Source organism: Emydura macquarii, unplaced genomic scaffold (assembly GCF_026122565.2).
Source record: "Emydura macquarii macquarii isolate MOO-44397 ecotype Brisbane River unplaced genomic scaffold, CSIRO-AGI_Emac_v2 contig_18, whole genome shotgun sequence".
Classification (NCBI taxonomy): Eukaryota; Metazoa; Chordata; order Testudines; family Chelidae; genus Emydura; species Emydura macquarii.
Genome location: NW_027130155.1, coordinates 2840764 through 2867143, shown reverse-complemented (window position 1 = coordinate 2867143; position 26380 = coordinate 2840764). Strand labels below are relative to the sequence as shown.

Genomic DNA, 26380 nt, shown 5'->3' with positions numbered 1-26380 from the left:
GCGTTGCTCGGGTAATAAATACTTCAGCTGGGAGTCAGAGGAGTGGCAACAGAAGACATATGGGGGGGCCAGAAGTAGTTCATACGTTAGCAAACTATAGTCTTTGGTAGCAATACATTTGCATACAGCCCTAGATTAATACTTGTCTAATGCCGGAGTCTGCAGTTTCATAGGTATGGCACAGTATGTCTGACTAGGGTTATTCTGCTGAGAAATGAGTCCTCCCTTATTAATTCCCCAAAAATGAACCTGATGCTCAAAATGGTGTGCTGGGTTTTTTAAATTTAGTTCAAGGGAGGTCACCAATGTATGTTAACTCTTTTGTCTTCCAGGCAAGTGTTCTAACATCCATCTTCTGACGCACCCTAATTTAATCAATCTGTGTCCTAAATATGGATTTCTCCAACACTAGTTGAATTCCAGTAAAGAAGAATGTCATCAGGAACACTTCTCTTGCTCTGATAGTTGGGAGAAGGGTACAGACACATGGCATCTGTCTAACTGGGTGTACAGTCTGCTGTGAGAATGAGTCACTTTTTTGTCAAGGGAATGGGTCACTGACACTTAACCTGATAGCATGAAATCTTTAGGAATGGAGGTGATAAGGAAAAACTACTGCACTTTAATAACAAAGTTCTACATTCTTTCTTCTGAGTGAAATACTGATCCTACTGAAGCCTGAGAATCTTGCTATCAACTTCAATAGGGTCAGGCTTTCACCCTCTGTCTAAATTGTCAACTGTCACGTGGCTTCAATATGTCATGCCCTTTCCCACATCATTATATAAAACAAACAAACCCCCCCCCCCCCCACTTACCAAAGGACAAAAGAGAGCAAAGTAATCCCATGATGCAGGACTTCAAACTTGGTAGCCTGTTTTAGCAAACAGGCTTTGGGCCAGATCCTTAGCTGGTGTAAATTGGTGTCGCTCCACTGTTATCTGGTAGGGAACTCGATCAGTTTGCACCAGTTGAGGATCTGCCCCTTTTGTTTTTACAAGTTTACAAATCATCCACCTGTAGTCCACTGCCCAATTCAAACACCTTCAATGGAAGCCCTGGCCCACCTCGTCCTCCATCCCCCTCTTCCTTCCAACCAGGGAGGGCCCTTTACTGGGGCACCATATGGATGGAGCTGGGCAGAATTTTGAGGGTGAGGTGGAAGGGAACTGAGTAGGGCCTGGTCTTCCTTTGCCGTATGGACCTCTGCTCTGCCTCTGGTGGTGGTACTTGAATCCCTTCTTTGGCTGCTACTGAGCAGCTCCAAGGGGCCTGCCAGCGTGGCTTGTGCAGTACATTGTGCTGCCAGGGGAAGTATGGGCCAGTGAAGCCACATAAAAGAGCAGCTATCCATGCAGGAAGGCTCTGGTCTCTGTAGTAGGGTTGCCAAACCTCCAAGATTGTCCTGGAGTTTCCAGGAATTAAAGATGAAACTTAATTAAAGATCATATTATGTAAGGAAATCTCCAGAAATGCATCCAACCAAAATTGGCAACCCTCCTCTGCAGATTTCTCACTGGTTCCTGAAGCAAGTGGTTTAAAACAAACAAACAAAAAACCCTTCAAGATCAAGGCACTTACAGCACTTTGTTTTGCCCCTAATTCTTCTGTGACCGTCCTCTGGGGCAGAAACCTGTCATTTGCTATTACCAAAACCCCCCACAAAAATATGACCTTTTCAAAATAAAGGTAGAGGGCTAGAGTCCAACTCCAATTGCACTGGTGTAAATCCAGAGCATCTTGGCCACTCAGTGGTTGATCCAGGTTTACAGCAGGAATCCAGCCCTGGCCATTTAAATACCTAGACAAACGGATTCAACTCACTTCAGTATAGCCATGCCAGGGAAGAATGCAGTTCGGTGTACTCTAGTTGAATGGGCATCATTATGAACCCATTTGGAATTGTTGTTAATCTACTGTAGAAAGGTCTTTTCTTGCCAGCAGAGGGCCAGATAAATGGAATACTCATTTCTCCTGGGTTATTACATAATACAGATATTCTCAATATATATTATCTTTGTAAAACCCAGATGTATCCAAGTATTTCTAACTCATGTATATTAGTTGTCTGAGAAGAGCAGCTTTTCACTATTGCCTTATTGCTGACGGTGGGTCCCGGGAGGCTATGGTATAACTTCAAGCACTGTATGTGCTCACTTAATGTGCAATGAGAAAAGGGTTCTCCAAAACTTTCGAAAGATTGGGTGGTGGAGCAGCATGGGTGCTAATATGAACAACATACAGACACAAGGTCACGCTTTTGTATTTTACCTTTGATCCCAAACATTTAATACAGACGTTTTAGGGAAAAGCCACAATGCCAATGGAATACTTACTGCATTGAAACAGCCATCTCACAAAACAATTTAATTACTCCAATAAAATAAGACCCAGTGAGGGTTAACTTTGCCTTATTTCCTGGAGATCATCCATCAACTAATGGGAACTCTGTACAGTAGACTGGGGGAGAAATTAGTTGACGTTAAATGAGCCATATTCATCCATTGATCTCAGGCACAAACCATCCCCCAAAAGGAGCAGCAAATGTCACTGCAGTCTTTTAAAGAGCTTATTAATTCATCCATTAATATCCCCTTTTCTCTATTTCCTGCAGCCAATCTTTAAAAGTGAAATGAGCTATGAAGAATGCTGGTTGGGGGACCCTGATTCCTGGCATCCTTTTCTCTGATGTATTGCTAGACTATCTCATCCAAGCTATGGTGCTCTGAGTCAAATGTTAGCTAAATAAATCTTCTCTGGTGAAAGAAGAGCAGAGAGATGGTAGAATGCCCATAAGGGTAGGTATGAGAGAGACCTTATGGGCCTTATCCTGAAGCACTGAAGTCAATGGGAGTTTTGCCAGGGACTTCAGAGAATCCTGGAACTGGCCTTATATACCTGGTTTTTATGTGGAAGGAATATTCAGAACGCTTAAGTTCTGATCCTGAATATCAAAGAGGTAAACACTGGACCAGATCCTTCACCGTACGGGCTGATTTGCATCATACTGATAGTGTGAAGCAGCCATAAAGCTGGCAGATCTAGCTCCCTGAGAAGTCCACTGCCTGGAGGAATCATTGGGTGTTTGTAGAACGGGTGTGGGAAGTGTGGCCAGGGAGAAGTGAAGGTTGCCACAATGTTCCTCTGCCCCAGCAGTCTCCGACTCCTGGAACAGCCCTGGGAACCGTCGACAATAAATTAGGACATCGGCATTTGCCCACTGCTGGGCTTGCACTGAGCACAGCCTGGCCAGACCAAAGGATCTGGCGCTGTTGGTTTTATAATCACAACTATGCTGTGGAGTCAGCACTCAGAAAACCTGCTCTCCATGGCTCTCACCTGGGAGTGAGGTAAGCAGGGCCCAAGCACAATTTTTTTCGGGCCCAGTACAAACTTGTAACACTGGCTCCTTCCCCCACACACAATGGGAGTTGCAGCCTGGGCCGGGCCCCCCCCAGGACCTCCGGGTCCCAGTGAAGTGTACCCTCCTCCTCCCCTCCGTCCCCATGTGGGGGGTCCTGGAGGTAAGCAGCTTTAGCTTATGCTTGTGGCTCCATAAGTCCAGTTGACGAACTGCTAAGCAGGCGCACTGAGCAGCAGATCCTTGGGCCAGGACCAACAGTGTTTTTTGTTTTTCTTTTCCAGTTGTCCTGGCACCATATAGCACTCGCAGGCCAGGGAGATCATAGGCACTTTCTGCTGCCACAGCCTCCTCTGAAACAGACTTCCTTTTTTTGGAGCCTCACTGTAATGTGCCAGCATAAAAGATGGGTGAATTTGAGCCCTTTTCTAGGGAGGGAGACGTCTACCTAACAGCTTTGAGCTCAGTTATAAGAGAAACTCTTGTTCTGTTTTCACAGAGATTGCTGTAACTTCCAATTGTTTGTACTATCACCACTTAACTGGAAATGTTGATGTAATTTTAAGAAGTACTTAACTCTGAACTACACCAGCTTCAGTTGGATACAGATGATCTCTTTTGGCTGCAATCCACCAAAACTTTATTGTAATTCATGTGGGATGCATTAAATCTGTAAAGTGAAAAATATGGATCTTCTGATTCTGCTCTTATGAGGTCTCCTCATTTTCTAACATCTCTAAGAAGGCCAGGGTCTGATGCAAAATTTAAAAAACGAATAGCAGTGGCTCCAGGAAGATGAAGAACAGAGGTGTATAGACTAGACTTATTTCAAGCCTGTCATGCTGATCTGTCTTGCTATGTGCATTACTTTCCAAGGAGATGGCAGATCATATCTAGAATTAGACCAGCCTCAAATCCTCTTGACAATTGGTTTTACTCTGATAGCAAGTTCCTGGTGTGCTCTGTACACCAGTTGAGGGCAACCGGCTTAATCTTTTTCTGATCTAAACCTATGTTTAGAACAGCAGTGTGTATGTTGCGGGGGATGGTGGAAGAAAGCTGTCCTACTATTTACTTTAGGAGGATAGATTTTTAGATGTAAATGTCAGAGGGGGGCACTAGAGCCTGCCAAGGCTGTGCCTGCTTTCCCCTCTCCATTGCTGTGCGTTACTGTCCCACTTAGCTCTGCAGCCCAGAGATCTCTTCAACTCAGGGCTGTTGAAGTGCCTATATGAGAACATGGAAAGCACTGCATTTGTCTGCTCTTTAGTGCTGCTGGTTGGAATTGTCTGACTTGAAAACCCTGATCTAACAAATACCATCATCTCCACGTTGGCTTCTCCAGCTTCAGGTCTCATTCTGCGGTCAGCATTCAAGAAAAACTACCATCTATCTCCAAGGGGAAGCCCTGCCTGTGTAAGGACTTTGGAGTCAAAGCCATTCTTTACAGAAGGAGGCGGAGTTTGAAAAGTATGAACTCAACTCAACTTATTCTAACTTATTTTCTAAGCTCCTGATCAGCTCAGCCTTATACAAACATAGCCTGGTGCCCCTCCATCTTTTTTTACCTTTTTGAAAAGGATTACTGACAAAGGAAAACTAATGTGTATGACTCCTAATTCTGTTAACTTTGCCAGCCAAAGTTACCGCCATACCAAGGCAGTGACATCTGATTCAGAGGGGTAATGACATTGTGGTTAACACCTATTTGACTCAAATATTGGAATAAGTGGAAGAACAGCTCTTTAAAGATGCAACACCTTCCCCTTCCAAGTAAAGGTTGAGAGTCCAGGTCCCATATCTGTATACAGCTACAGTGCAATTTAACACTCAAGCAGTTATGTCTACCCCTACTATAACTGCATTTTAATCTAGCTAGTGTGGGTAACAACAGTTGTGAACACACAGTGGCACTGACTGTCCTAGTTGAAGTCCAGTGGAGTGCCTAGGTATGTGCACAGGTTGCTAGTCTATGACTGGGTCCATGCTGCCATGTCTTCAATTCTATTTTTACCCATGCTAGATAAATTAAAGCTAGTGCTAGTATGTTACCTGTGCTACAATCACACTGTAGACACAACCTCTGGGTTGCCCAAGAAAGAAATATCAGGCATGATCTTCCCCATTTTAGGTCTAAAGCCTTGTCTACACCTGGAACAATTATTCTGGAATAATACCCCAGGTAGATACCCTTATTCCAAAATAACTACTTCAGTAAACCTCCACATGTAGACAAGCACAACATAAATAGCAAGTAGAAGGAAAAGTCTGATGGACTTCCTTCATGCATCCTAAAGAAGCAAAAACAGGCATAAGCACTGGTGTTTCCCTGCCTTTACTTAAACCAATTCAACACTCCTTTATTAGTATCTTTTCCTTACAAATTGACAGCTCAGTTTTGTGGCACTTTGATTGAATATTCAGCATTGGTCTCAGGCAGCTACTCACTGACTAGTCTGACACTTCTGTTCGATACTCATTCTTTTTAAACTGCTTTTAAAAACTACTTCTGATATGAAAGGTCTCAGTGAATTTAAAAAAAACAAAGCTAGCTCCAGTAGAAATAAAAAAAATCTGACTGTAGACTACAAAAAACTAAAATCAAATATGCTGGCTTCTGATGCATTTTTGCTTTCTGATAACGAAGAAGTGGTTTGATTTGCTGAAGTGAAGGTTAACAATTTTATTCAGAGCTACCTACAAATCAGCTAAACTGTTTCAAACCCCTACAGAATATTGTGTGTTGCAATGATGAGGCTACTATAGAGGACCATAGAATTGTGAACACCACTTTATGATAGATGTCTTTCAGGAGCAGCTGAACCTTTTAGACACTGAGGATAAATGTACTGATCCTTAGCATCCTACACTGCCCTCAGTGCCTTCTGCTGCAAGGTTCGTCTTAGGTCTGCATTCTTGTTCCCTTCTGTTCTTCTCACCCTAAAAGGAGAATCCCTCCTCCCTCTTGCATTCCCCTACTCCTTCCATCTGTGTTTAGAATACTTTCTATTGCTCCTTCCATCTAAATACTGTAAAGTGCTTAACAAGCAATAAATTAAGCCTCCCAGCAGTTTTGTAGCAAGTAGGCCTTAGCTGTCCCATTTGATAGTGTGGGAAGCTGGGCATAAAGGAGTTAAATCAGTCAGCATGCAAGCTGCCCCCAGTCATGCAACATGTCAGTAACAGAGCTGGGAATAGAATCCAGATCTCCGAATTGCTAGTCCTGAGCTTGAACTGCAGGTCCCACCTTCCTGACTTCACCCATTACTGGTGCTGATGAAATGCCACTTGCACCTTCTGCTTCCTGCTGTGAAGGAAGGAGCAGGACCCTGCAAACAGATGTAGGGTCATTTGGGACCCTTCTCGGGTAAGAGTCATGACATGGCTGTATCCAACAGCCTAGATCTTCCCCTTGATGCTGCAGCATCCCTAAGGTTCACTTTTCCCTTTGGGAAATTAGCCAGCTTCAGGTGAATAGGAAAGCAGTATTAGCTTTGTGCAAGCATCTATGACAGCACACTGTTTGTTCCAGTTTAAATTATGTTGAAAGTTTGGCCGCCATTGCTGTGTTGACTGATGATAAATCCAAGTGTGTTTTGAATACAGCTGCAGACTCCTGGTATGAATATTTAAAGGTAACTTTGCTCCCAGAAAAGCAATCCATTATCTGTTCACTTTTCATAGGTAGGTCAGTTACCTCCCTTGGCTAATAAGATATTGTCACTTGGATGATTATATGTGCTATAGTGTTACCTTGCTAAACAGACAAGTTAAGGGAACATCTACTTTGGCAAGTCTATTATAAAACGAACAATGCCCTGTTTAGAGGGGAACTAATTGCAAGCATGTGCTTTTGATTTATTTATTTTATTTTTGTTGTGATCATTACCTCTTCAAGTCTTTGCTGTATTTGGGAACAAGTAGTGTTTGTTTAAATGGAAAATCTGAAAAACCGAATGCTAACATGCTTTTCACTACATGCTCCTGAATTTGTGTGAGCTGGGTGTAGCCAGCTTTCAAATGAAAGAATCTAAAGAACTTTGTAAGGTTCTGTAACTGGACATCTGTAATTTGAGCATAGCTCATTTGGTGGTTCAGAAATTTGGGGTCTCATCCAAAGCTCACTCATGGAAGTCAGTGGAAAGTGTCTGGCTTTAGTGGGTTCTGGAACTGGCCTTAACTCTTATGGGGAAGTGTAAAACAAAATTTCAAATGGCTTTTTATTGTGAAAACTTATACAAATGCCAAAAAAGTAAAATAACCAGTAGAACAACAAACAGCCTCAGAAGCAATTGCTGGGGGAAGTGGGGGGTGGAGAGGTGAGAGTTGGAGATACTATCTTTGTATAGGTGGATATCTTTGCAGAGGTGGATATGCTATCTTTGCTGTTAGTGAGGAGTTAAAGGAGCACGTTTTCAGTAGGAATAATGGCCAAGCTACCCCAAAGGGGACAGAAAAGAATGGCAAGCCTGTGGCTGCTCCCCTGTTTTACTAGCTCATAGCAATAACCTAGCACACTGTGGAGTAGTGCCCAGTCCCCTTCCTCATCAGTGGGCTTCAGGAAGTACAACTCCACCCAGTGCTCTTCCTGACAGTGAAACAGGGTAGCTCTCTCTGATCTCCAGAGCTCAGCATATAAGGGCCGGGCAGAATTGGAACTCCTTCAACCCAAAGCACTCTGGATCAGCCTTATCTCTGTGGTCTGTTAAGGCCCAGGGTGCCAAGAAGTGGATGGGGAGGGGTAGGATTATGGCCCTTCTCCCCTGAAACAGCCCGCAGAGTGTGTCTGGAGGGGGAGCATTATGCACCCCAAGAAGCAGTGCAGCAGCAGGCCAGAATACCTCCTTTTGCTCCCTCGGCGAGTGCAACTCGGTACCAACGCCATTGCAGGGCTGTGGCTAATGGGCCCATAAAGTAGCCCCAACATACGTGCACCCTTACCCTGAAAAGCTTACTGATGTAAAACCACCCCACGTACACCAGTCCAAGGCAGAAGGATTACTTGCCTGAGTAAGCCCTAGTCTTGTCAGAAAGGGTTGCAGGATCCAACATATGAATGGAGACTTCAAACAGGTTAGACTATTAACCTGGGGACCACACAGCAGTGACTGTAAAATTGTATCCTGAAAGATTACCAACCCATATAGAAAACTCACTTGATCATGATGATGGGCAAAGAGAATGGAAAGTCTTGACAAGCAGGCAGAATCTCAATGACCGGAAATAGAATTTTAAAAGCCCGTTCTACAGAAACAGGATCTAAGCAAACTTTAAACCACCAGGAAATGTCCTGACCCAAACAGAGTTCCCCAATGTCGACACAGACTATATCAAATAATTCCAGTGGTACTACTACTTACTGATTCAGCTACTAGCACTAGTGATAACCCTATTCTATACAAGACTCTAGTGGGCTACCAGTGTGTTTACCTCTGTCAGTTAAAGCTTCAGGTACTCTCCTTAAAAATGAATAACATGATATGGCCAAATGTGGGGATTAGCTCTAGAGCAGGTGATTTTTCATCCTTCAAACGCAAAGAAAAATTGGATTTTGGACAACTTGTCCAAAAATGGTTTCCTTTTTCGTCAAAAAAGGATAGTTTTAGGGGTTCCAAATGTCACTTTCTCACTGAACTGTGCAGTAAGCAGATTGCATTCAGTCTACCATCTTTTATATCTTAACAGGAAAAAGGAAATTGATTCAGCTTTTGAATCCATTCTTTTTATTTACAGTATTTTACTTGCCCTAAGCACCAGTTAATAATCTCTGCATATCAGAATAACCCTTAAAGCATAAACCTTCTATCCTCATGTCAAAAGATATTAAATTTTTTTTCAATCTTCACAGTTCCTTTATGGAATGTGAAAACAGAAATTGCTACAATATAAAAGAAGCAAAGGAACCAGATCACTGTTTTCTTTTTTCAGTAAGTTAATTGAGTAGGATTTCCCTCTATTTTATTTAAAAGGAATAATCATAAAATTAAGGCCCAATCCTATGAAATCTTTCACACACTCATTTGCCCCATTGACTTCAATGTGACTAGTCACTGCATATAAAATTAAGTATATGTTAAATCTTTGAATAGTTGAGGTCTAAACTGCTTAAAGTTGTTTTCAGCTGGATCTCAATTTCAAATGCACATGACAATACAATTCAGTTCAACATATGCAGGTGAGATTGTTTGCTTTAGTTGTAACCATATATAAAAGGTTATCCACACAAAAACCAAACTGTTTTTATCTTGTAAACTCTAGTGTGTTTAAGAGTGGTATTTGTTGTGAAACCTGGGATACTATTACTTTATGTATTCAATTATCTCAACAGGTAAGAAGCTTACAGATTTTCCCTATGAAAAGGTTACAGCTCTTCTTTCTGGTTAAGCCCTGTAGACATGTATCTAATTACAGCTTTGTGGCCAGGATAAGGTTATAGAGGGAGGAAAGTGTGTACTGAAATCAGTTTAAATGACTTGCAGACAGTGACTTAGTGCTAGGTGATGTTTCCTTTACAGACAGGCAAGACACAAAAATGCTTGCAGCACGCACTGGGACAGTGGGGAGTAAAAATCTTGATGAGACAGTAAAGTTAAGGAAACAATCTGTTCTTTCTTTAGGGAGTAGAGAAAAAACTTCAAAGAGCTCCTCTGAAAGTAACAAGGACAATAGGCTCAATACCACAGGTCAGATACAGCAAAGGGCCCGGAGACTTGCATTCATGCGAGAACTGGAGATGAACTGGTATCTGAAAATATTTGACTTGTCGAATGAGCATACAATAGCATACATTACAGGAATGCCACACAGGTAAGAAAGCTAAACTTATTCTTCAAAAGAAACAACAAGTAAGTATTGGCACCCACAAAATAAAACCTGAAGGCTTTCAATGTTTTGTACCCTGTTGACTGTTTGACATTTCTAATCACTTTACAGTGGGGCTGGTGGCAGTGGTGTACTCTGATTCATGTAAACTACAAAATTGACAACTATAGGTGATTGCTTATTAGTCACTTGAATGTCTCAATGTTACTGAATTCTCAGATTTATCTCTTGCTTTCTTGTCAGTGTGACTGATTTCATTTGAGTTTAGTTCACAATATATTGCTAACATGCAAGGATTATGGAGGTGACCTGAGAATGTTGAATGAAAACTTTTGTCAACCCCTTTTTTTTTTTTTTTCTTTCCCTGAACTGGGCGGTAGTATATCAATGCCAGCTTGAAAACAAACCACTTCTGAGAAAGATGAGAACTTTTTTCATTTTATTCACTAAATTGTCTTTAAGCCCTTTTAAAATCTTAAAGCATATGAGAGGCTGATTTTTCACTCATCATAAATGTAAGGGGGCCTTATCAGTGCAAATATACCCGGCTTAGGTTTATGGGTCTCTAATATCCAACTCCTAATGAGTCTTTATTAGGTAAGACACTAATATAAATGGTTTATTTCAGCCCAGCTGTCATAAATGATATAATCACTAAGCTAGGTTCTGCCATCCTTATTCATATTGAGTGAGATTTTACTGACTAACCCCACCTACTTCAATGGGTTGCAGAAAGAAAGAAGAATGCTTAATTATCTAGTTCATCACTGCTCTGGCTGGGGTGAGGGGATATTTTGCAGTGCTTGGCCCTATACAGCTTTAATATGTTTAGCAAACTGCAGGGCTTCTAACCCCCATGCCAGGCAAAATCATTCTAAATCCCAAAACAAACTATCTAAAGTGACTGATCTGAAATGAGACATTTCCATAATGCGATTAGAATCAGTAAGATTTCATCAGGGAAAAAAGTTTGAAAATAGAAAGTAGCTAAAAGGAAAATGTATGCGGTTAGTAAAAATGAGAGATTTTTGCATATACTATTGTTAGGAAATTAATAGCTGACCATGTACAATAAGGAAAACGTTAACCTAGTGACTATATGTAGTCAGTCTGTTTTTAATGTCTTTCACGCCACATTTATTTGGAAACTAGTCATGTAAAACTCATGATCAACCTACCTAAACACTGAATGTTGTATTATAACAGAGCACTATGAAGGATATAATTATTTTGCAGAGGTTGAGTTGCAAATGTTAAAGTATTAGTCTTTACAGATACTTCTAAAAACACAATATTCTTGAGTTTAAAAACTCATGAAGAACTTGTAGCAATATTTATTTACCACAGAAGTAATGCAAGGAACATATAGTCAAGCCCATCAGGATGTGGTAATGGGGGACAACAGAAGGTGGTTGTTTTTTTTTTGAGGTGTTAAAGATAAGTATGGGTTAAGGGAGAAGAAAAGGGAGGCTCATCCTTGTGGAATTAAGTTGCAGGAAAGTGTGTAGATAGATCATAAATCTTACACCATACTGGGGAAAAAAACAAGATGATGGAGATAGCTGGGGCCAGAAAGATTTGCAAGTGGTTTGTTTTTATTTTTCTTTTGGCAACATATTGAGCATACTTATTTTTTAAATAAAGTATAATGCACCTTGAAAATATTTAAACTACATTGGGAATCACTAGCAATCAATGCCAGTGAGTCAAAGCAATGAAAATTCACTTGAGTTGAGACCAAGATGCATTGCTTGCATTTGCATTTCCGGTCCACCAAAATCTGTTTAGACCCAGGAGTCTTGTCTGGGTCACTGTAGCGGTAGGGTCTGAGTGTTCTGATTTTTCACTGTTGGTCTCAGTCTCACCCATCATCCAAAAAGAATTTAGGATGCTCCAATGCAGTGTTTTGATTTGCTCAATGCAGAGAGACATGTCAATGGCAAAATTCCTAATTTGGATCCAGTTTTGGATTCTGAAACTTCTTCCCACCAAAGTTTGGTGGTGTCTGGATGTGGGGTTTGTTTCTAACCTACATGTCATCTTTTTATAGAAGCAAATTGGTTTGTGAACAGGAAGAGAACTAGACTTTCAAATTTTCAGCCTCCTTTTTCTTTAAACTGAACTCTGAAAGCTATCAAATATATAACTCCATGATAAAGCATGTGGCCCTGGAATCTCAGCTATTTCTATCTAGGATAACCTATTATATTGTGCTGCTATACTGCGATGCCATAAAAGTGTGTTTGTATGTTTTTTACGTGTTACCTAAGTGGTGGTAAAAATAAGGCTGATTTGCTTAATGATGTATTTAGAAACAATGCCAATGACTTGCATAGATCATGATCTTTAACTGCTGTGAAATCTAATTTGCGAGAATATGAAAGAATCAAATTATTTTCCCTATAAATTGCTTCCATGTGCCAGTCTCCAGTGTTAATAACCTGTTCCCTGGAGTTCCATTTGTGCCTTTCAGAGAACAGTAAACAGAATTTACTGTTACTTGAACCCGTTTTTATATGCAGATCTTAAAAATTGTTTGGGATTTTATAAAATATATGTTCATATTCAAGCAATTGTGTGTTAAGACACTGAGTCATTACAACAACTGGTGCTGACAAGGTCATCTGAAATCCTTAGGTCTTTGGTCAACCACAGCTTTCAGAGAGAATAATTTGGAGTCATCCAAATTTCCATGCAAAAAATCACCCTCTGTGACATTGAACTGCAATCTTTTCAAATGTGTTCTCTTTTGAGATCAGTCTGTTTATCTGCTTTGAATGATTTGAGGATTAGCTGGGTCATAATACATCAATCTTTTGATTATCTAATCATACCCTGATGTATTAGTGATTGAATAAGAGTTAGAAAATGGGTTGGGTTGTGGTAACAAAGGGCTGCAGAACTGATTTCGTGACATGACAAAGTAAGCAATATTTTCTTGCAATCTATTGCTATTGGGTGGTTTATCTGGGATCTCTTACACCTCTTGATATAACTCATGTGCTCTATAAATATAGAATCTTAAACACATTACAAATTACATACAGTGGGGACCATTTAAAAAGCTAACACTATCTTTAGCACACAGCAGTGTCTGAGATACTTTACTAGTCTTAGACTAGAGAACTGTTGGTATCCACTGATTTGTTTGACAAGTGCTGACTTTTAGGGGGTGCAGTGGGGCGGAAGGCAGGGGCTTTAAAGGTAACTAGTCTACATCTGCTGAAACACTGTCTAGGCTAGGGAGTGGAGGAAGGCAGTAAGACTGACAAAGGATGCACTACATATGGCACAAAAATGGGGGGGGGGGGGCGAATTTTGACGAAGGGTGCGGGGATAAACCCCTACTCTTGTTACAGATCTTGGAATCTTTAAGGTCCACACAACAGATAAGGACTCGTTTTATTTTATAGACCAAAGCATAAAGTCTGCTACCCACACATGACCGAAAAACTGCATGGTACTCAGGTCTTTTACCTCAGAAGGATGAAGAGCTGAATTAATACTGACAGGATTTGTCTGATTCCAGAGAATCTAGATATAGCAAATCTGAGGTTTAGACCACTAAACCACCCTTCTGTTTACCTCTTTTAAAGGCAGAGCAACATGCCAACAGACACGGCACTGAGACTCTCAGGTAAATGTTCTCATCTGGAGGCTGTCAGTGTTGTTCAAAGCTCCAGGCAAAATAAGTCCCAAGAGAGCTGCCAGCTGCTGCATAGCCCACCCAGAACATTCCCAGTTCCTGTCAGGCTGGCAGCAACAGACCACTCTCAGTGGGCACGTGCTACTACTAGACCACCACCCAGCCACAGCTGCATGTTAATTAAGCATCTCAGTGTTCAGAAAAATGAGTGTTTTATGGAGAAATTATATTTATGACACTTATAGAAAAGTTTGATTGAGCCACACTAGCTTTTAAAAACTCCAAAAATGTATTCTCTCTTTGTGTTAGCTGGTGTCTCTAGGCCTTAGTGTAAGATCCGTCCCCTCTTGTGCTAGGCACTGTACAAACATAATAGATAGGGGAGAGAGCACTGCCTGTTGCTGCACGTGTTGAAGGTCCAGGGTGTCCAGTGTCCCATGCAGCAGGTCTAATTTGCTGGGGTAAGCGGACACTTTCATATTGTACATTTTCACAGGAACTTTTCTCTCCCCTTTTCTGACTTTCCTGACCCTTTGGCCCCTCCCCAGTTCTGCTGTCAGATCAGGAGCCCTGAAAGGACTTTTGCTGATAGGAAAAGAAATTGACAGCACAACTCACCTGATTTATGTGAGGCTATAATGTACTCTACAAGAAACCAAATTGCTTTAATGATTTGACTAAGGGACATTACAACCTTTATGTATCCTGCCCAAGGCCTTAAATAAACCCTGAGAAACTGCATTTATCAGCCTTGGACTGAATCGAGAACAAATATTTTTCTTTACTAAATATAAGACATGGGAAACAGGGTTGGCATTCTTTTCCCAGTGGCAATACACAGTCCCTTTGAGTGCTTGACCATGAAAGGTTTCAACTGACAAAAAAGGTCACTAATTCTGACCAGGATCCATCTTGGGTGCCCCAATTAAAATGAGCCAGTAGCAACAAGCTACAGAGCGACTGGGAAGAAAACACTGCTTTTATAGTTGCATGGTCCTATTAGGCATACATAAGTAAGCTAAAGTTTCTTGTCGTAATAGAAATATAATGGCAACAGATTTCTCTTCCACAAGAATATAGAGAAGCCAGAGGAGTGGAAACTATCAACAATCTAAATTTCAAATGTCTTAATGGACTTTGAGAATCTGTGATCAGCTGTTACCTTGGAATATGCATTTGTACAAACCTCCCTGCACAGAAATCCCACCCCACAAGCCAAATGTGCGGAAATCCATTGATGCACCTTTGAGGGGTAAAAGGCAAAGCACCGTCCTTAAAGTCTGCCCTCCAGCAAGATGCTGCACTGGAAGGCTACGTGGAGCATCAGAACTGGAACAACTAGAGAAGTTTCTGCACAGGCAGGGAGTGTCATTACACGAAACCCTTAAAGCTGAGGCAGGAATGATATACAGGTACTTTCATACATCTATCGTCTGATTATTTTCATAGTCCATTATAGTTACTAAGAAACAGCTGAAATGAGGGGAGATTTGGCCAAATAAAACCCTTGCAGCAAAAAATGACAATAAAATAGATAGGTTCTTCAAGACATTATGTATAATATCTTTGCAGTGTTGTAGCCATGTTGGTCCCAGGATATTAGAGAGACTTGGTGGATGTGGTAATATCTTTTATTAGACCGATTCTGTGGGTGAAAGACAAGCTTTTGAGCTACACAGAGCTCTCCTTATCTGGGAAATGTACTTAGTGTCACAGTTAAATGCAAATATCTATTTATAGAACTTCTCTATAGTTTAATTACATAGTATTATATATCTGCTTCTAAAATCTGTCCGCCTGTTCTCGCTCACACACATTTGCTCTTCATTGTCTATACATTATGCAGAATACATTTACTTTAATCTAATTTCAGATCTTAATTTTCCTCAAGGAAATGTAGCTCTTTTCGTGGCAAAACTAGGACAAATGACAAATACAATGAGAGAACATGTATAGTGTTGTAAAATGTTAATTCCAAAGCATATGACATATTGCATTCTAATAAATTGTTGTTGAATGCAGCATCTAACAGACATGTATAGAATTATGAAATTTGACAACGTTTTTGTGCTGATTTGCAGCTTTTTTTATAGCATGAGTTTATTGCATATTTTTAATGAACATATTATAGGTGTGTACCTCACTTTAGCTACAGTCGCTTGTTGAAGAAACACACATTTCCTTTTTCATTAAAAATACTACTTAGATGGATAGGTAGAGAAGATCATTCCTCTTTGTCTGGATATGTTGAACTGAAACAGAAAATGGAGGTGGGGGGGAGGAGAGCAGACAAATACTTAAGTTTTCCTCTTACCATAGACAACTAGGTGCTCTAGACTGGTAATGCTATCTAGACTTGGAATCAGAAACCGATCAGTTGAGACTGATTTAAAACAGTACTCTTAAACAGTCTTTCTGTTGCTAGCATTATTAATATTGCAGTAATAATGCAAACAGAGTTATGGCTAATTATATTATCACTAGGGAACTGGGAAACAGATTGAAAGGTATATCTCCCAAGTGGAATCCAAATGAGAGAATTGTCTCTTTGAATACATAGGGATATATTGTGATCTATTAACATTGTGGCTGAGTATGTTGTCTTGCTTGCTGATCAAATGGCACGGCCTCTTGGATGAAAGTTGAGGGCCTGATATTGAATGCTTATTTGTGTTGAGTAGTTCCTAACTCCACGACTATTGTCCCATAGATTTCAATAGGACTAACCAAGGAGTTAGGTACAACTCATTGTAAATGTAAGAATCCGATCGTTAGTGTGTGACATCATTCAGGAAAGGCCGATAACATGAGGGGTGGGTGATACGTCTTGCATGTTTCTTCAAAGACTAGTGATATCCCGGTGCATTTTACAGGTCTTCATGGGCCAAATTATGTGAAATATGAAAACAGTCTCTTTATGAGGTGTTCTTAAATAGGTATCCTGCTCATACTTACCCTTCATCTCACATTCTCTAGTCAACACAATCGGAAGTGATGTGCTAAACTGGGAGATGGAAAAATCCTAGAAAAGTGATCAAAGGAGGAAAGGAAACTTGCAAATATGATTTTGGGCAACAGTATTATTCTGTGCAATTTTTGTAAATCTTTAAAAGTGACAACACAAGCTAGAGATAATGTCTATTTAGATGGGGAAAAATCAAGTGTTCACAGAAATGAATCAGTAAGGATCCTGTCCCATTTTATAGCACTCCAAAATTGGTGTGGAATCCATCTGTATCTGAGAGGGACTCTAGCCAAAGTAAGCCGATACTGGCACTATGTAAGTATGAGTGACCCAAGACCGTCTTAATGCCAACTGGCAAGGGGATGCAGAAGGGTTACAAGGTTTGGCATGTACGTTCTATTTCACCAAAGTGTCATGTGCGGGCTCAAAGTCTCACTGGTCACTGATACCATGGTGAAATGCATGTTTGGTTGTTGCAGGAGGAGTTACGTGTATACCCTGAAAATTCTGTTCTTAAAGTGTATGTCTTGGAATTGGTCACCAGCAAAGAGGAAAAAACTGTTTGCTGTTTATCTAACTGGCTGTTTATAAACGAAGTATTGTATGTTTCACAATCATCCCTCTGAACTGAATATAAATCAAGTATAGTGAGACCTTCCAAGAAAAAATAACAGGAAGAGAAAATGGGGGTGGGTGTGAGGAAGCTCATCTTGAGGTACACAGCAAAGGTTTCCTCCACTATATTTGGGGGACAAAAGAGACCCTACCATCCGTCACCTAGGAAGTAAATGGACAGTGAATTTACTTCATGAAAATGAGATCTGAACCAGGCTTGGATTAAAATGCTGGAGAGAACTATGGGTCAGAGAATCTACTGTGGAAAGAAGTTTAACCTGTTAGTTTTGTCTAGAAAGGGTTGATTTTGTTTCATAGGTAACCATTTGTTTCCAATATTCTTAGTCATTACCACCTGAATCTCTAATCTTTGATACACTTTTCTTGTTTTCAGTACAACTATATCTAAGTGCTAGTTTTTGAGTTGAATCTTACAAGCTAGTGTGTTCTGTTCCTTTGGGAACAGCAGGCCTGATAATTCAGTGGAGAAGTGGTTGGACGTAGCAAGGATGCTCCGAGGACTTGAGCGGTGGTGTGTGCCTGTTGCAGCCCCCACAGAGAGCAAGGCTTGCAGGGTCCTGAAAGGCAGTACTTGTGCTGCCGAAAGCTAGTGGTTTCAGGGAACTGATCTACAGCAGGCACAGACGAGACTTCTTCACATGTGCCTGAACCCTGCATACCTCTGGGGGCATCACAATGAGATGTCCAGGAGTGGTGCTGCAGACCTGTAGGAGAGGCTCCTGTAACAAATGCCATCCACACTCTGCCGCTGCCATTCTCTTCCCATGGGAAGGACTCCTGTAGGTGGACATTCTCCCCACTTCCTTTGATTGTGTTCAGCCCCTCTTTGTTTGAAGTTGTTAGTGACAAGATGGTCAGCGGAGTTCCCGGGTTTGCAAGAATCTGATGGGGCCACAACTTCTGCTATGTTTGTGACAAGGACATGAGAGGGAGGAAAAAAGAAACCCTTCTTCAGCTCCTTTGGAGTTTTGCAACCAAATGCCCTCCCTTCTTCCTTGTGATTTCTGCAACAACTTCTCAGCAGGTATTGCAGGCAAGAAGGGTCAAATGAGAAGAGCAGCAGCAGGACAACCTCTTCTCCCCCCACCTCCCCCGGCTGAAGAAATCAGGCTGGTTGAGGATGCTGCTTTTTCTCATTGCCACTGGCCTGCTTAGTGTTCCCACCTTCTGTTCGTGCTTGGACCTGATGTGCAAAACATATCCAACCCGCACTGCCCCATGGGTCCCTTGATTTTCCTGTGCATTGAAGAGCAGCGGCAGGTATCAGGCAATCAGTCTGTTCTTACCCTGGGCCCTAAGGTGGGACTAAGTCAGAACTGTTCCTGCCACCAGGAGCAGCCTGTCCAGATGGAGATTGTTCAGTTGTTTTTAAACTTTATGGGTGAAATTAATTTCAAGTGCAGAATCTCTCTGAAGCCCTTCATACCACGCAAACCCACTTACACCAGTTTTATACTTTGACTTAAATATGCTATAAAAGACCTTGTGCTGCTGTTCTACATGGGGGTGAAATCAACTGTTTGGAAAACATAAGGGTTTTCTTACAGTCTAAGACTCAGATGGTACCCTTCAAATTAGACCTATGCAAAGGACCGGAAACTTTAGGATTGTATCACAGGTTTCTCCCTTGCATTCTTCTATATGGCCACTTCCATCTACTTCTCCTAGATAATCAGCATTCATGGTGTTGGATTACTTGATTGATTAGTTTATGGTTTGAAATAAAAAGCAAAACTCAGGCCTTGTCTTATACACAAATTGCACTTTTTAAATTAAATCACTTTTAAAAAACCATGTTGAACACTTAACCAGTTTAAGATTTCCTTGAATTGATTTAGCTTAAATTTGTTAAGAATGGATGTAAACGAACAGATACAAAGTGCTTTTAAACTGATTTCTGAGTGTCCACACAAGGGGGTTACACTACTTTTTAATTAAATTGATTTCTAAGCTGGCTAGGTTAAATCAGGAGAACTGTGTAGACAAGGTCTTGCAATCTCATCCTGCTGAAGTCCATGGCAAAACTCCTATCAATTTCTAGGGGACACGATTGACACTGTGGGGGAAGCCTCAAATTCTGAGGTTCATTCTTGGACTTTTCTCTGGCAATGGGACTTTGAATGAGGACTGCCTAAAACCTAGTGTGTTTAATTTTTTTATTTTTTTTTATTCTTCATGCTATGGCCCATCAATAGTTTCTGATTAAAAACCCAAGCTTTCTTAGGGCACAATCCAGAGCCAATTGTTGGAATTGGATCAGACCCTTGCTGTTTCCTCCCCTTCTCCCATTGTTTTTTCCCCTAACTGTAAACATTATTATTAGGGGGAAAAAGACTAGAATATGTACTAAACTCCCTATGCTGAGATGAGGAATCTGCATGGCTCAAGGAAAATAAAATTACTTGATTAAAAAATTAGGTTCTGCAGCATAAATAGGGGGGAACTTTTGTGGAGAGCAATGAAATATAGGTTATTTCCACAATTCACCATAATAACAAAATAGATGTTTTTAGGCACATCACTAAAAACATCAGGTCTGAATTTGACTATTTTGTGGTTAGGAGTGATGGTTGGGGTGGTGTTTCAAAATGCCATGTACATATCCTGCATTAACTGATATTGTAACAGTCTGAAAATTGTATGTCTGTTGCTTGAAAATGACTGTCAGTGGTTGAATTAATGTATTCTTGTAAAGGGTCTTTACACTCTACAGTTTTATTGATCTTTTTAAAGGGTCTTTGCACTCTTCAGTTCATTGATCTTCATGTTGAAGTGGGAGACTTACTGAGGGGCAGGTGTGTGCGTGTACCTGTGTGTAAGCCCAGCAAATATTGATAAGTCAGAACTTTAAGGAATAAACAGTGGGGTAAAAAACAAAGACACTGCAAGCTCCATCAGGCCTTTAAACTCTAGCGGGGGGGGGAAAGAGCACAATGACTTGAAAAAATAGGACCAAAATAGTTTTCTTTTCCATGTGTCTCCTAAGCTTGCATAAGGAAGGATAGAGTCCAAAATATCTGCCAAAAACTATCCTATGATCTACAAAATCATGTGAAACTACCTTAGGCATAAGTCAATAATGCTGCTGAAACCATAAGGAAACATTCAGAACATGATGATTTTTACCTTGATCTCTTCTTGCCTATGATTATCTTCTTTGGGTTAGATTCTGATCTCATTCGCATCAGTGTAAAACCAGAGTACCTTCTTTGTCATCCAGTGGATTCACCCTGAATGCACAGCAATGGGAACCAGAGGTCTATCCCAGCCTATTTTTCTGTTGTGAAGCTGATGCTTGTGTTAGAGAAACAGAAGGCATGGAAAGGACCGCTTCCCTCTGCCCCACAGGGTGAGGGAGCAGCAAGATGGGGGTATGGATAGGCTGGGAGAAAAGGTGGACTGAGGGGAAAATGAATACCAGAGTGCTTCCCCCCCATCCCCCCAGATTCGTTTAACTGATTACATCTGACATCAAAGAGGGAAGGCAAATTCCTTTTCTGTACCTACAATAAAAGGAAAATTGCACTTCAAAATGTTTACCTTCCTTGGAGATTTCTTTTGCCTGAGACCAGTTAGAAAACTGAGCCTAAAAGTGAAATAAGACAGCATATTTTCTTATTTAAAGCTGTCACACGATTCTATTTACTTGCCAGCCATGGAAATTTGTTGTCTTTCAGAGAGACTTCCTGGGAAGAAGAGAAGCAAAGCCAGGCAAGCTTGTGATCCAGAAGCAGTATAGAGACAAAACATGCCCAAAAGCAAAAAAACAATGCCACACAAATGTTCTACAAGGCTCTTTAAAAATAACAGGCAAAATTAATCCATGGTGTAAAGCCATTAGCTTTATTGGAGATATACTGTCCATGTATTTGTCCCCAGGTGCACTGACTAACCAATTGTTCTCTAAACTTTACCTATCTCTGAGGAAGTTCCCTTTTAGCTTCTCCAAAGGTGATTCTTTCACTGTTAGGTCACTTCTTCTTTGAAATGGTTGATTCAAGTAGAGGTATAAAAAGAAAATGGGTTTTCCCTTCTCATTAGTTTTATTACTTCAACAATAATTCCCCACTTCCCATTTTGTTCTGTGGTTTCCATTCATCTTTTTAACACAGATTTTTAGGCAAAGGGTCAGGCGAGGACCCCAGTTCCTGACCTGCTGGCAGTTTTTTACACTATACAAGCAATGGACCGTAGGGCCACAGCCATTTCACAGTCAAATCTTGCATCCAAAAATGCAGTTTTGGTACCATCTCAATTAAGTTTATTTCATTAGAGGTTATCCTGTCTCACATATATGCTGCTGATGGAGAGATCTGATTCCCACAAAGCAAACAAGATATATTAGGCCAAAATAATGAACTCTCCATCTCCACCTCCTGCCCTATAGAAAACGTACCTACAATGGAAGAGCCAGCACTAGCCTAAAAGATAAGAGCTTTTTTTTTTTTTTTTTTTTTTTTAGGGAATCCTAATACAAAAACCCACTCATGTTTCCAGTTAGAGACTTTGCTGTATGATGTTTGATTTGTAATGTTAAGGTTTATAGGAGAGAGATGGCATCTGTACCTCATATATTTACACTAGTAAGACAGCGTTTGCTCTGTGATGCATGATTGGGTTCTATGCCTGGCACTGCCACTGACTCACTGTACCACCTTTAACAAGTCACTTCATCTCCCCATTCATAAGATAGAAGTTTTACCTTTTGTAAAGCTCTTTGGCCTGGTAAAGGAAGCATGTTCTTAAGTCCCATTGAAGTGAGTGGGCTTTAGGCACATATATATGTGCTTAACTTTAAGTTCTTTTTTAAGTTTGGGACTTTAAGATCCACTGATTAAAAAGTTACATAAAGCTATGTATCTTTATCATTTTTGTCTTATTTTCAGTTATAAAAGTGTGCAAGGTATTCATCATGAAACATAAAATTAGTCACAAATCAGTGTTTCTCATTTCTTTGAACACTGACCTATTTTTGCTGCAATACACTCTAAGAAGCTACCTTTTTTGTGTGCAAAAATGGGCCCACTTTGCTTGAAGATCAGTTTTATTTTCCAGGTGACCTTTGTGTTGAAATGGGTACTTTGTTCTCAGTAAATATGTTATACAGTTTGATGAAAGCAAGAAAGGGATGGGGGTGGATGCAGTGTACACAAAACCAAACAATTAAAAAAAAAAATCCTGTGAAAATGTGTAATATGAATGTCAACTTACACCCAGTTCTAGAAAGAAATTAGAAGTGCAGTATGTTTCTAAATGTTCAAGTACTGCAATATAGCTCAGATATATTTCATAAATAAACAAGGCCATGCCTGAATGGTAGGAGTTTTGCATTGATTTCCTCCATCAGTGTGAAAAAGCCAGATCTCTGACACTCCTAAGTGAATGAAGTGGGTGAAGGTGTGAAAACAAAGGAGGTGGTGTTACATTGAACTGGATACAGGGAAATCTACATAAGAAACTTTAAAACTTAAACATGCTCAGCTTCTTACTACACAGGCAGTTAAACAGTGAATGATCACCAGTGATACACCCAAACACTCATTAGTGATGTGTGGATCTCTAAAGGCTTGATTCAGAATGAATAAGCACCTCAAGGTTTAGATGCTTATTGGAGCTTGATCGGTACCTCTTGGGCCTCTCGCTTAAACTAGTGTAACAAGATCAGAATTGGGCTATCTGTATCAGCACCCTACCCAGGTCTGCTTTCTCCATTAGATCGTCTGGGAGCCAGTCCCAGGACTCTTAGAAAAATGCAGATAAATGGGATGATGGAGTTTGACAGTGAAGAAAACTAAACTGGTGGTGGTATTTGTCACGCTGCTGAGGACTATTACAGTCTTTCCTAGACTTTAGATTTATAGAGATGAGTTTTTTGGCAGGGGGAGGGTATATGCATTCTTCTCTAGCTTTTTCCTTACTCTCTATGAAGAAAGTTATTTCTCCCATCTGATTAATCATTGCTGACAGGTACTTTGTCCAGGTTGCTGAAGTTTATAGATCTGGCTTTCTTATGAGGGAAAACCTAGATGTTTTAAAAAAAAAAATCTAGTGTATAAGCAGGGTTTGTTGAAGGAAAGCTAGAGTCCTTTGTGAAGCCATTGGCTCCAGGATTGATGCTGTAATAGAGGAATGCTTGGCAAAATTCAAGATGGGTGTGCTCCCCTGGTCTGTGTCCACTCCTCCAGTGACAACTACTGCTGCTTTAAGGACTTCTCTATCATTGGCCTGATAACAGTCAGCAAAAGGGCTGTTTGTAGCAACCAGGGATTGCTGTAGGATAGTAATGTCCTAGCCACTCTTCTTTCCCCCAGCCACCCCACTTGTGCCATTTGCAGGGAGTGATAAAGGGTGCTGTTATGGTGCCCCTATTACACCTGAACTTTCCTACATAGTGGAATCCTTCTCTCGGCACCAGAATGCCAGATGTGGGGCTATTTGTGCTCTTGGGGAAAAATGCAAAATGGTCAAAGCACAACCCAGGATCAGGTCTTCTAACATTAGCTAGATGGGCACTAACTTCTGTGCACCATATCCTCACACTCCTAGGTTTTTCTAACTAGGTTAAAATTGGGCTTAATATGCGGTCCAGCTGTGGCATGCCAACAGGATTACAGTAAATATTTTTCACCAGGACTCTCCTATTGTATGTGCAGCATCCATTGCCAGCAGTACACACAGTAAAAATTTTTGGCTTGGAGAGCATTTACAGCCCTTACCAAAGCCAGTCCTGGGCATTTTTGGTATGGCTTTTGACACAGTCCCATGTGACTTTCTCATAAGCAAACTAGGGAAATGAGGACTAGATGAAATTACTACCAGATGTGCACACAACTAGTTAAAGACCATACTCAGAGTAGTCATCAGTGGCTCATAGTCAAACTGGAAGGGCATATCAAGTTGGGGTCCCACAGAGGTTAGTCCTAGGTCCAGCATTAGTCAATCTTTTCATTAATGACTTGGATAATGGAGTGAAGAGTGCTCATAAAATCTGCAGATTTTACCAAGCTGGGAGGGATTGCAAGCACTTTGGAGGACACAATTAGAATTAAAAATGATCTTAACAAATTGGAAAATTAGGGAAAGGGCATGGGACCAAATCTTGAAGCCTTTCAGGCCTTATTCGTATTGGGTGAAACCCTATGCAGAGGGCCTGCACAAGGTCTCTGCTATTCTCAAAATAGGGCTCAAGACGTGCATAGGTTTTGTATTGGCTCCCTACACAGTAGCAAATTCCATTGTGAAGGGCTGAAAAAGGGCTTTTTGGACCATTGTTTTGGAAGTGAAGAATACAGCTCCTCCCATTGAAGAGACAATGATCTTTTGAATAGCTTTTGCTACTTGTATTCCATTTTGATTTCTGCTAAGCTGAGCTCTTTGCTAGGCTGATGGTGACTTTGTAGGTTTTCTTTTCCACCCCCCCAAATACGCTTGTTTTTCTGCCAGATCTGTGTCCCAGATTTTCACAGGTCTAAACTAAAAAGAATGCATATCTCACTTAAGTAAAGGTAAGAAGGAAACCCTTTTTGTTGTTAAGAACTGTTTAATTTAGTACGGAAAGTAATGAATTTTGAATAAGGAACACTCATTAAATACCCATAAGCTAGTTTATTTATAAGGTGATTAGTCTTTTTTTCCTTTCATTGCCTTAACAAATACAGCTTAGTTCAGTCTGTCATTGAATATTGAAACTACACCAGTGTTAATTTTGCTTCTGACAATCATAGCCTTCCTCTGAGAAGGCTTTCAGTACATAAAACCAATTTATACTTTTATATGGCAGGGCTCTTATTGCATATAGGTTTATTCTATGTAGAGTTGTTGGTTTTAAGCTTCTAAAGAGTGACACAAGCTGGAACTGAAATAATATCAGATGCCAATTTACTAACTGGATTTTTTCTAAACCTGTGTGTTCTAACTTTACAGGGTTAAGGCGGGTGGTGGGATCTTAGACTGCCATAGTTTTGTATCTTATACAGATACACTGGGCTCAGTATTTTAAAAAGTGTACCAAAGCAAAGTGTGCAAAACCTGCCGTTCCTTAGTTTTATGTACTATATGAATTCACTTTTTATAAAATGCGTGTAAGGGTCAATGTGTCTCCAATGACAACACTGTCAGCTTGTAGAGAAAAAAGACAATATCAGTTATGTGGTAGGACAGAAGGGCTGAGGGGGGAGAGAACAAAAGTTTAAAGCTGTGGAGTGCAAAGAGCTTTTGCTAACAGAAGTGAAATTTGTACTTCTCGTTGCAAAAAGCTTCGCTGAATTTGGCCCAATAATTACAAAACACTGGTTTTCCCCCCTTATTTTTACGCTGTTACATTGTTGTACACAAATAATCAACTTGCTTTCACCAAATACCTGCAGTCCATCTAGCATTATTAGAGTACCTAGCTAGTCTTCCCTGCAGTTAGAGATGTGATGCAATTAAATAGCCAGGAGACTGTCCCTGGGTAGTTTCACCTATTAAACATCCATAGATTTTGTGCTGTGTGCATAGAAGCTAGCAGGACCTGGGGGAATTGTTAAATGAACAAAGTTTATCTAGGGGGGAGAAAATACCCAGAGATTAACTTGATCTATCCTCATTGTTCAGTTCTAACTTAAAATGAGAGTAATTGAAATCAATGAAGAATTTGAAAGGCAAGAAAAATATTAGAACAGCAAGAAATTCAGGAAAAGCCAGGGGGGCCTCATGGCAACTGTCATTGATTGCAAAGGATGGAGTATATCAAGTGTAAAAAAAATTATAAGGGACTTGTGATGCAGAATGGGGAAGTGTCTAAATCACTCAAATGCAGTAGAGCACCCAGAGAGCCAGGTGCTTTTGAAAATCCCTCTATCTTAATCTTTATGCTCCTAAATACCTTTAAAAATCTGGCCTTTCCTGTTGATATTGCTAGCAAAAATAATAGATATTCCACCTATTCTCCACCCAGTCTTAGCCCAGC

The 26380-nt window shown here is 40.6% G+C and overlaps 1 protein-coding gene across 3 annotated transcripts in view; it reads left to right on the top strand.

The window, feature by feature from the left end:
* KCNAB1 (potassium voltage-gated channel subfamily A regulatory beta subunit 1) overlaps positions 1-26380 on the top strand; it is a 214806-nt gene that overhangs the window by 6259 nt on the left and 182167 nt on the right. Inside the window, exon 3 of one of the 3 annotated variants that reach the window (XM_067548647.1) lies at positions 9979-10168. In XM_067548647.1, coding sequence (XP_067404748.1) covers positions 9979-10168 — 190 coding nt within the window. Of the gene's footprint in view, positions 1-9893; positions 10169-14970; positions 15242-26380 lie in introns of those variants that run through there. The other 2 variants (XM_067548405.1, XM_067548487.1) reach the window with 2 other exon arrangements.